The 12,346-nt window shown below is 34.2% G+C and overlaps 1 protein-coding gene and 1 pseudogene across 2 annotated transcripts; both read left to right on the top strand.

The window, feature by feature from the left end:
* Positions 1-1,735: 1,735 nt before the first annotated feature.
* On the top strand, positions 1,736-5,915 carry LOC107614820 (FBD-associated F-box protein At5g60610-like). 2 transcript variants are annotated; one of them, XM_021111568.2, is made up of 4 exons: positions 1,736-2,668; positions 2,772-2,921; positions 3,018-3,241; positions 5,846-5,915. In XM_021111568.2, the coding sequence occupies exons 1-4, from the start codon at positions 1,751-1,753 to the stop codon at positions 5,913-5,915; spliced, it is 1,362 nt and encodes a 453-aa protein (XP_020967227.2). In that variant the 5' UTR covers positions 1,736-1,750. The 2 variants fall into 2 exon arrangements, with proteins under 2 accessions (XP_020967227.2, XP_088356180.1); XM_088500054.1 differs by having other exon boundaries at positions 1,751-2,668; positions 2,757-2,921.
* Positions 5,916-6,668: 753 nt separating this feature from the next.
* On the top strand, positions 6,669-7,376 carry LOC148543569 (pentatricopeptide repeat-containing protein At5g15340, mitochondrial pseudogene; annotated as a pseudogene).
* The last annotated feature ends 4,970 nt before the right edge of the window (positions 7,377-12,346 follow it).

The following is a 12,346-nucleotide window of genomic DNA, read 5'->3' on the forward strand; positions in this document are numbered from 1 at the left end:
AAACAATGAAGGGTCACATTCGACCATGGGTTCCAATGAGCATTAGATGAGAAAACAAAAAGGGAGACAATTCTGTTGTTCGGTGGTATTCAATGTGTTAGTAATTGCTTACATGAAGTCACGTTACCAAAGAAGAAGCATTTTCCCTGATATTGGTCATATTTGGGTTCTTGCCTTGAAGTGTTTTTGTTTTTTTGTTGCTAGAGAGATGAAGATAGATGCAACATTAGCACCTTTCCCCAATTTTCCATATCAAGTGTTGTTCTAGAATATAGGCTACACTAATCTTGTATTGTATGTACGTACATTGTGACCAATATAATCAAAATGTTGATTTTGATTTACCTTGAGTTTAAAGTTGTTCAGAAATAATTATACAAACCCGGCGGATTCAGTTACACACAGACTTGCAAATTTGCAATATCCAGACACACGGAGTCAATATTCACTGAAATCTAAACATATTCAAGGAAACAATTTCCATTTCCTTTACCCTCTATCCCTTAATTATAGCAGGATTTAGCTTGCTTCAGAGAATTGGTTGATCTCCAATACTTACACAGGAAAATGAACTCATAATCACATTATTCTTGGCACTTTTATGGCAAATATCAGATACTAAAATTTTCATTAGCAATGGTCCTCACATCTAACCAACAGAAAAATAAAACACGCAACACAGCTGTCCAGTTTTACTTACTCAGTGCAGCATCCTGATCATGTAGTATTGTCCCAAGAAGTTTGTGAACTCAATGTGTAACGGGACGGGTGAACAGATCAAATCCCTATATAAATGCAAACATTCATGATATGATCGAAGGGAAGCACCACTTGAGCTATAGCTCATTGCATTGGTTGCTATTTTTTGGGTTGTACCCACTACTATTGGTTGGTCGTCGTTCCTTTCTTTGTGGGGCATAATACATGGCTTCAGATGTTGTAACTCATTACCTATTTATCTTGGCACAAAATTGTTTGTTGACTCTTCAACCAGATATTTCTCATGCAGCTGGCTGCAGAAAGGGAATAAATGAAGAATTGAATTGTCATCATGAAATGAATACAGAAATGAATACACCAGCTTCCAGAATTACTATAGTAAAATCAATCACATCAAGAACCTAATGGTTGAGCGCTCAGCTTCTAAGACACTCCAAATCAGTTTCTCGCCATCAGTCACATGTGCATTCATGCCCCCCCCCCCCCCTTTCTTAAAATCCAGAATTACCTGTAGTGCAAGCAAAATCTTATTTCGTCTTGTATAACATTCAAAAGCAAGCGTGTTTCCAATGAATCAGATGGATTCTTCTGCAGCAACTTCAAGTACTTGGTGGCTTCTGACAGTGGACTTCCACCTAAGTCAGGAAAATACATGAGATGCAAGACATTGTCCCCTTCACAATTAAAACAAGCACAGTATATAAATGACAGATGAATGTTTAAAATGAGATTTTTACATAACATTGATTCACCTGACACTAAGTATCATATTGAGTTGGCGCTAAGCAGCTCTAGAGAGATTTAATTTATCAATTTAATGTGTTTGTACTCAAAAGGAAAGAGAATAATTTAAAATTAATCAAACTAAAAAATAAATTCAAATCATATAATACCGTTTATAATAATCTTAGTCAAATTTATATAATCAAAATCAAACAAACAAACACCCTTGTTTATCCTTTAAATCCTAAACCCTACACCTGAGTCTAACCTTTCCAGAGACAAACTTGAGAAAGCAAAACCATTAACCATGGACATGGATAGGATCAGTTTGTTACCGAACTCTATCCTTTGCGACATTCTCTCATACCTTCCCACAAAACAAGCTGTATCCACCAGCATCCTCTCTCACAGGTGGCGCCATGTTTGGAAGGATCTTCAAGTCCTTGGCATAGAGGATATACCCTTTTGGTCTCATCGAGAATGGGAAGAAGATCGAATTGATTCATGTGTGAATGCTATTCTATCTCAGCGCAATGCAGATTACCCCATCCAAAAGTTTCGCCTCACTTCCTATAAAAATTCAGAGGATATCATCTTATCATGGCTTGATGAGGATCTCATCTTACCATGGCTCGATGCCGTCATTGGTCCCCATCTCCACGAACTCTATCTCTGCATTGATTTAAGGAGGAAAATCAAGTTGCCTGAATCCATATTCACTTGTGTATCACTCAAGTCCCTTGTTTTGAACCGTAATATTTATTTGAATTGTTATCCAGAGTTTCCAAATGTTTATCTGCCATCCCTCAAGAACCTAGAGTTGGATTTCCTCTCTGTGAACCCCAGCAAGCTTTTATCCGGCTGCCCTGTTCTTGAAATTCTTAAGCTCGCTCTACATAACACGACCCGAGAAGGTTTTCATGTTCATGAACCTACAATCCAGATGCCTCGCACATTGAAAAGTTTAACCTTTAAAGATTACAGTAGCTTGATGGAAAAGATCGACGTTCGGGAAATATACACTCCATTTCTTGAATACCTGCATATGAGAACAGAGGCCTCGGCGTACTCTGGGCTACAGGTATCAGTTATCAATTTTCCCAACATGGTGGAGGCACATCTTGATATTTGTCATGAACGTGTTGAGGATGGGGCTTGGGTGCCCGAGCTTCTCCAGGCACTCCGCCAAACAAAATTGTTGGCATTGAAATATGAAACAACACAGGTAACATGATTCCTCAAGCAAAATGATTGATGTAACTCGATAATCTCAACTTATAACTATAATTATGAATTATATTTAATATCTAGAGTTATCTTCTACACAGTGCTTATTTAGTGCTCTTGCGTTCGAGTTTCCAGAATTTCTCCGTTTGCTCAAGCTAGAGGTTGATCTTCCATGTTTCAACACAAACTTCTTGCTAAACTTCCTTCATAATTGTCATGTACTTAAAGCTCTCGTAATTCATATTTTGGGGGTATGAATACATTCAATTTGAAACTTAAAACTAGTGTCTCTATTTCTATTTGTTGTTTGCCTGCATATGTTGACAAGTGTTGTTTCCTGTTATCAGGGATATTATTTTCACCCGATGAAGTATAATGGGCCAACACCACCAACCACGGTTCCCAATTGTGTGACATCATGTCTCAAGAGTTTTGAGTTTAGAAAATATCAAGACACTGCAGATGAGCATGAGTTTGTTGCATATCTTTTACAAAGAGGACTTGCTTTGAAGACAGTGACAATTCATCTTAAATCTAATTTGAACCAAGAGACAAAGTGGATTATCTGCTGGCTAAGGATTCGATGGTCACAGAACGTTTGGACCATTAAATGGTCCCATAACAAAACATATTTTTTAAGTTTTTAATAATTGTTAAATAGTCATTTTCTAATTTTAATTATAAATTAACCCATGTATTTTATTTAATTATAAAAATTATTTTTTATTTTATAAATTATTAATTGATCATTCATCTATTATGTTTATTAACAATTAAAAAAATAATAACAAATTAGATCTTCCATTGATCGTAATAAACTTTTTGGCAAACCCAATTGATTAAACGTTTATCTTTGATCCCGTGATATTCGTTCAACAATCGATTGAATTTCAAGTTTCCACTATTTCAATGGATTTTTTATATTACTCAATCGATTGAATGTTTCAAAGCAACTTGAGGTATCACAATTCATTCGTGTTCTCTTCCTTTTCAAGATTCAAGATTCTGACACTGTAAATAATAAACAACCATGCAACCAATTTTCTTTTCCGCACTATTGGTTCTTTTTCCATGTAATGACAGTGATTCTCATCAACATGCACTCTCCTTCTCTTAGGGTTAAGTTCTTGAAATATGGTTTCCTTCGTAAAAAGCTTGTCTTTAGTTTTTTTTCGTTAGTTGAACTTGAATGCACAATATTTGAGACATTCGTCGATTGATTGGCCTATATAAATGTTCCATAGTATACAAGATTGAGAATAACAGCTGAAACATGTGCATTCTTGTAATTTGAACTAATAATTGATATATGGTGCAAAATTCAGTTCCATTCTATGGATGTAAAGTATAAAGAAAGAGTTCAGATATGAGGTGAATTTTTTAAGGTTTTTTCAAATTGAAAATTTAGAAAATTCGACATAACTCAATCGATGATCAGAATCATATCTACCTCTCTTAGTATGCATATGCAGTTTTTTACTGGCTTCCTATCTTGAGGTAGAAATTTGCTGAGAATTTCTATTTGAATGTGTTGTTCCTTCCTTACCCTTGTACTCTAACTTAGTATATTTTTCACAAATCATTGAAATGGAGCTTGTATCTATTACATCTAATGTGATTTATTATGTACTCCTGTACTCCTATATATATATATATACCAATACGAATACACAATTCTTTCACTTGCATCCCAGTAGTATTTTCTAAGGAAGGGAATAGTTGCATCCTATGGTAGCCCTTTAACCCCTTTCTCCCTTTTTTTTTTTTTTTTTTTTGTTATCCATCAGTTAGGTTCATCGAATTAGCTGTAACTTTCAGTATAAACTTAAATGACATGGTTTACTTTATATTTTATCTTTTATCTTCAAGTATAATTTCTATTTGTCTTTTTTCTTTTATCTTAATTTCATTTTGCATCAACATGTGTTGAACATTGCAGTGATTTTGTTTTTGATCCTGCTAAATGGCCACGGACACAAATGGAGGAAGATTTCCTAAAGCTATCACAAACATTCAACACAATGCGATCTGTTGTGACGGTGATCCTAAATATAAGATAGCCGTTCTTGATGATGCTGCAGCAGCAATAAATTACTACTACTACCAGCTTCAAAAGTTGATATATATTGCTTACAAATTTGTAACATATATACTACATATGTCTTATTAATATATGAACAGATTATTACTTTTTTCGATATATATATTGCATAGTCCCTTTTTTAAGTCAAGATTCAAATAGAGAGGTCAAATCTTGAACATATGAAAACAACAAAATAAAATGCAAACAAATAAAAAGATCAGGAATTTTTTTAAATAAATTAATTATATAAAATAAAATATAATTCACAATATATTTGTATGGTATTGTTGCTGAAATAACAAATAGAATGCAGAAAAAAACACATTTACATTACTTCTCATTCGATTGCATTCTCGTACCAATCGATTGAATTGGAAGTTACGTACAAACTTCAATCGATTAGGTAACACAACCAATCGATTGAATTGTGAGACCTCAAGTTGTTATAAAGCTTTCAATCGATTGAATTGGACAAATTCATATTGCTTTGATGACTTCAATCGATTGGGTAACACAACCAATTGATTGAATTGTGAGACCTCAAGTTGCTTTGAAGCCTTCAATCGATTGAGTAATATAAACAATCGATTGAATTATAAGTCATCGTTCAATCGATTGGGTAATATGACCAATTGATTAATTTTTGCGAAAACCGTACTGCCTTGCAATTTTCAATCGATTGTTTTGTGATAACCTGTAGACCAATCGATTGAATTGTGGAAAACTTGAAATTCAATCGATTGTTTTGTTATTCCAATCGATTGATTTCTAAGAAACACGATTTCACAGTCCTAGACGAATGTCACGGATCAAAGATAAACGTTTAATCAATTGGGTTTGCCAAAAAATTTATTAGATCAATGGAAGATCTAATTCGTTATTGTTTTTTTATTGTTAATAAACATAATAGATGAATGATCAATTAATAATTTGTAAAATAAAAAATAGTTTTTATAATTAAATAAATATATAGAGTTAATTTGTAATTAAAATTAGAATATGACTATTTAGTAGTTATTAAAAAAATTTTAAAAATATATTTTGTTATGGGACTATTTAATGGTCCAAACGTTCTAAGACCATCGAATCCAGTGCCTTATCTGCTATACCGAAGGGCTCTACAATATGTCAGCTAACTTTCATTAACGAAAATCCTATTTAACATGGTATGAACTCTCATAATCCCTATTCTCCAATGCTCATTGATCATTGTTGACAAAATATCATGTTGGAGCCTTAAAAGTTTAAAATTATTTAAATTTCATTACATTGGGTCAATTTAGGCTAGTGTTCCCCCTAAATTCTTAAAACAGTTATTGATGCTTCTCAATAAATTTGGTTGATCCCATGTTCCTTGAGAAATAATGAAATATACACTTGAACATAGTATCGATGTTTGGATTTGCTAACTTTGATATTGACAAGTACTTTCATTTCTCTTGTTCATCCTTAAAAGTTTGGGTTTTTTTTTTTTTTTTGGGTAAATACCCTTTTCGGTCCTTGAGCATTTTAAATTGGGACATGTCACACCTTTATCATCTAGAAACCTCAACCAGGTCCTCAACCATCAACATTAGTGGATGTATCGACCCCTGTGACCGGTTGCCAACAGGTTGCCTGGATGACGTGTCAGGTGGAGGCTGAGTTGTCAAATGCAGGTGCCACGTGTCACTAGAAGTTATTTCAGGGACTAAAAACCCCCTCCCTGCCCAAACTATTCTCATCCCCACCGGCAACACCCTCCACTCACCACCCCTCCCCAGCACTCCTCCACAATTACACTGCCCTCATCTTTGCCACTAACCCCAACCATGCCCTTCGCCTTTTCTCCGAAATGCGCTCCCTCCTCCTCCCCCTTGACCCCGTCTCCGTACTCTGCGTCCTCACTAAGTGCTCCCATCTCGGCTGTGTCAAAATGGTCTTGCAGCTTCATGCACTTGTGGTGAAGCTTGGGGTTTCTGGGTGTGTTAGAGTCTGCAATGCTTTGATGGATGTTTATGTGAAGTGTGGGCTTGTGGGTGGGGTTAGAAGAGTTTTTGAGGATATGGGGTTGAAGACTGTGGTGTCTTGGACTGTGGTCTTGGAAGGTGTGGTGAAAGGGGAGGATTTGGAGAATGGGCGGAAGGTGTTCGATGAAATGCCAGAGAGGAATGAGGTTGCTTGGACTGTGATGATTGTGGGGTATGTTGAGAATAGGATGACTAGGGAGGCTTTTGAGCTTTTGAGGGAAATGATTTTTGGGTGTGGGTTTGTGTTGAATGATGTGAGCCTTTGTTCGATTCTTTCGGCTTGTTCGCGGTCTGGGGATGTGAGCTTGGGGAGGTGGGTTCATGGGTATGCTGTGAAGGAAATTGGGTGGGATGTGGGTGTCATGGTGGGGACTGGGTTGGTTGACATGTATGCAAAGTGTGGGAGGATTGGCGCTGCCTTGGTTGTGTTCAGGAACATGCCAAGGAGAAATGTAGTGGCGTGGAATGCCATGATTGGTGGGTTGGCCATGCATGGGAAGGGAAAGGATGTGGTGGATATGTTTGATTCCATGATCGGAGAAGGAGTGAGCCCTGATGCAAATAGTTTGGGAAGGGAAAGGATGTGGTGGAGGAGTGCTGGGGAGGGGTGGTGAGTGGAGGGTGTTGCTGGTGGGGCTGAGAATAGTTTGGGCAGGGAGGGGGTTTTTAGTCCCTGCAACAACTTCTAGTGACACGTGGCACCTACATTTGACAACTCAGTCTCCACCTGATACGTCATCCAGACAACCTGTTGGCAACCGGTCACAGGGGTCGATACGTCCACTAATGTTGATGGTTGAGGACCTGGTTGAGGTTTCTGGATGATAAAGGTGCGACATGTCCCAATTTAAAATGCTAAGGGGCCGAAAGGGTATTTACCCTTTTTTTTTTTTGAGTGGGGGGGGGGGGTCTCTCATCCCTGGAAATTTATATATGCCATTTGATCCTTTGAGTTGCAGGTTGATGGCAACTCTACTCTCTAGGGAACTGCCAAACGTTTGCTTGTTTTACGGTTTATGTTCATTAAACATGTTGGCTGCTTTTTGACAATGTCGCTAGATTAAAGCAGTATTTTGTGCATCAATTTCTGTTTTTGAAAGTAGCTGGCATATTATTATACTTTGTACTCTATGGACGCTATCTACGGTTCAATGCTTCTATATTTCTAAGTTGGATAACTTTTTGTGATGCGTAAAAATATCCATGGTTAATTAAGACTAAATGCCATGATTTTGCAGAAATGTGATTTTTCTGACATTGAATTGATATGATGAATTGTATAGTACAAACAGCAATTTTGATTACGCACCACCACCAATTCAGATTAGTTTGGTCTTAACTCTTAATTGTTGGTGATGAACGTGACAGGATTATGCAATGCTTTGTTACCAATCAAAGATAGTGTTAGACTCTGACTAATTTCATGTATGTTCATCCAATCAAATCTGGCCATAATACAATAACGATAGATTTAGTTATGAAGCCTTAAAAAATACTATAGAACGTTTTAAGCTGTTTGTGTATGATTAAAATTCTCAAATCAATTTAATTTTCACTGATTTATAATCCAAATATAATATTAGTTCTTAAATTAATTCAATCACCATTTTATATGATTTATAGTATAAGATAAGAGTTACTTGCTTATACCAAAAAAAGGGCCTGCTTGTACTAGCAATAAGCAGATGGCATAGGAAAAAATTTTAAAATAAAAATGAGCCAACTTAATCAAATTAGGTTGGTCTAATAGTTAGTTTACTAGTCCGCTTAAGCAAGTGTTGAGGTTCGAAATTTGTTTTGTGCATGCAGCAACCCATTGACTAGTAATAAACCATTAAATTGAGCTCAGTATAGCGATGAATTAATTCTTAGTTTGACGGATTGAAAGACACCATGAGAAATAAAAAAAAAGAAAGAAGCCAAGCTGTAGGACCAATTTTATAAGTCCCAAGAATAGATATTAACCAGTAATATGGGAAAAGCAGAGTTAATGAAATATATTAACATTTTAAATTTGCAAACGCGAAAATGGACACAAGTTATTTAGACAATAATAAAAAGAATATAACTAAGTCATAAAAATATAATTTTTTTAAAAGAGTAAAGTATTGTTTTTATTTTTAAGTAAGTTTTATTTGTGTTCCTAACGTTTAAATTGTCATATTTGTATCTCTAATGGTTATAAAAGTGATTTAATGTTATCCTGCTATCAATTATACTAACAAATCAGAGTGTATTTTTCAATTATTCTCACTTAGATGTATTCATTTTCAATTAAGTCTCACTTGAATGTGTTCGATTTTAATATTGTACCCACTATTTGTGTTTAGGTTCAATTATGTCTCAAGAAAAGTGAATTATGTAAATATTACAGGGATTAGTTTCAACTTTTGATGAATTATTTTTCGGAGTGAATTATGTCCTAGACATTTGTATTTTAGAAGAGATTTTCAAAACTAAAACTAAAGCTTATGATGTGTAATTGACGGCAGGATAATATTGAATCAATTTTACAAACGTTAGGAATACAAATAAGATGATTTAAACGTTAGAGACACCAAATATGACTTATTCCAAATATTGAGGACAAAACCGTACTTTACTCTTTTTTTTTTTTTTGAAAAACAAAGAGTTCAACACAATAAAGTGGAGCAATAGACTACACATGCACATGATTCAACTCCTTGAGATAACTCCACAACACAAGTAATTCCCATGTCATCTCCAACATAACCATCAACAACTAAAAGGGTCAACACCTGTCCACTCGTTGGAGCTCAACACGGTCATGTCGATAATTTCTTCAACACCCTTGTCTTTATTATGAAAAATCCTTCGATTCCTTTCCAACCAAATGTTCCAAACAATCGCACAGAAGTATCTCAATCGTTGCTCTCGATCCCCCTTCCTCCTCGGTTCCTCTCTCCACCATAGATAGTGCTCTTTCAATGAGCATGGAGCGCACCATTGTTGGACCAGATACCGAAATCCAAGCATTTCATACCTGCCAAGCAAACTCACAGTCTAGAAACAAGTGGTTTACAGCTTCCACATCTTTGTTACATAAAATACAGACGTTATCTTCCTAGCTGATAACACCAAACCTGCTGAGTCTTTCTTTTCTATTTACCCTATCTATCAGGACAAACTACAACTCTACTCTTGGAGGAACTAGACCTTTCCAGATGGTCTTAGTGAAGCTGTAACTAGTAATCTCCTGGGTCAGTATTTCCTCTTGCAAAACTTGCACAAAAGAGTTAGTTGAATAAACACCTTGTGTATCATATTTCCACACCACACTATCCTCTCTGTTATTCACTAGTTTGACAGGTCTTAGCTCCTCATGTAAATGACCCAGGAGTTCCAACTCCCATTGAAAGAGTTCTCTCTTCCATTGGAAGTTCCAAATCCACTCGACCCCGTCCCAGAACCCACAATCCCCTATAATAGATCCACATTGGTTTGAAACCGAAGAAAACTTCGGGAATCGATCCTTCAAAGATCCACAAAGCAACCATACATCCTCCCAAAATCGAGTGCGCCTCCAATCACCAATCTCCATGGATAAGTCTGTAATCATGTACTTTACTCTTTTTTATAATATATGAAAAATATTTAATATTCTTTTGTATATTATAAAAATCAAACTCATTTAAAAAAAATTACATATATAAAAAACTTTATTATTATTATTTTTTAATTTACATTTATTAATTCTATGCAAAAACTAATATTAATGAGTTAGAAGTCTAAACCCTAAACCTTATCATGGCATCATGTTAAGAAACACGTTCCAAAATTCCAATAATAAAGCTTTGCTAACGAACATGGCACTATGGCAGCCCGTCTACATGCAGTCATGCACCATGTAGCAGATTGACAACAAAAAAGGTTCAAATTTGTAATTGAACCGCTAATTCAATTTCGAGATATTGGCGCTAAATTCAATTAACGTAAATTTTCCTTTTTTCAAATTTTAGAAAACATTTTTTTTATTTATAAAATAGTTCAGCTAAGAAATCTAACTGTTTTTCAAATTCTGCGTTCAAAATCAAATTTAAAATATTTTCGTGTTTTTTCTTCTTTTCTTGAAAGTAGTGAAAATTACAAGTTATCCGCTGCATATTATTGTACTCTTCTGACGTTATCTACGTACGGTTCAATGTTTCTACATTTTTAAGTTGGATCATTTTTTGTTAGGAAATTATATGGTACAGATCTAAATCTGTACAGATTTAAAGATTTGCTTCCTTAAACCACACTTTCTAAAGCCACACTTTTCACTTAAAACCGTAGCTCTTCACAAAGAAAAAACGTCACCTAATGGAAAAAAGTAAATTAGAAGATTTAAGAGAAGAAATAATTAAGTTATCGAAATTAATAGATCAAAAATTAATGATTTTAACTAATGTTAACTGTAATGACACCGAATTCTTAAAATCAATACAAAATGATTTTTCTCAAAATCTTTATTTTACTATAAGTTTTATTGAAGGACTTCAAAAACCTGAAAAAACTTATTTTTCACACGGAATTTCTAAGAAATGTTACCATGGAAATGATTCCCCACATCTTTATCATACTTTTAACCCACAATTAAATTCTATAGTAGATATGCTTGAAGAAATATTAGTATCTATAAAATTTCAAAGAAATAAGGAAAAAGAAAATCCCAAAGAAGAAAAATTTCAAAATATAATCAACATAACAGATTTAAAAGTAAAACCACCACTAAAATTATGAATATTGAAGAAAAATTAGAAGAAGTTACAATGCTTTTTAAACAATTAAAAATGGCTCAAGAAAATAATATTATGGAACAGGGATTTCAGATAGAAGAAGAATTAGTAAATTCTGAAAATATAGAAAATGAAGAACACATCCTAGATTATTCAAGTGACGAAGAACCAGCAATTCCAATACAAGTAAAAAATGAAGCTGGAACATCTAGGGATAATAATCAATCTCAATTTAAATGGGAAACAGGTTTTGATAATTATGCTTTTAAAAAAGGATTTATAAATAAAGATTCAAAATATACAAAAACACCATCAAAATACGTTCCTAAAATTCAAGAAATGGAAGGAGAAAGAATGCTCGATTTAGACTGTAAAAAGAATGAAAAAGAAATTTTCGAAAACTGGTTGAATTCCTTCTTATTAGAAGCCTTTACTAATCCAAAACTTAACGAAATATCTGGAAGAGATATTTGGAATTACATAGGGTTTCATACTAAATGAGCTATAAGAGATTATATGACATCAATAAAAAACCAAATAATAGAAGAATTAGCAACAAAAACAACAGCTTATGATAAGATATTATATATAATGATGATTCTATATAAAGAATTTTTTGGAAAAAATATTATAGATCATAAACAAGAAGTCTATAATAAAGAATATCAAGAAGCAAAAAATCATTTAGCTAACATTCAGATATATGATCTATGTAATGTGGAGTCTTATATATGTGAATATAGAATACATTATTACAAATTAAAAGAAGAAGATAAAAATCATTATCTTAGTATGTATATAACAAAACTTCCATATCCTGCTAATGAATTTATTATGGGAAGATT

Source organism: Arachis ipaensis, chromosome B9 (assembly GCF_059453495.1).
Source record: "Arachis ipaensis isolate K30076 ecotype BB chromosome B9, ASM5945349v1, whole genome shotgun sequence".
In the NCBI taxonomy this organism is placed as follows: Eukaryota; Viridiplantae; Streptophyta; class Magnoliopsida; order Fabales; family Fabaceae; genus Arachis; species Arachis ipaensis.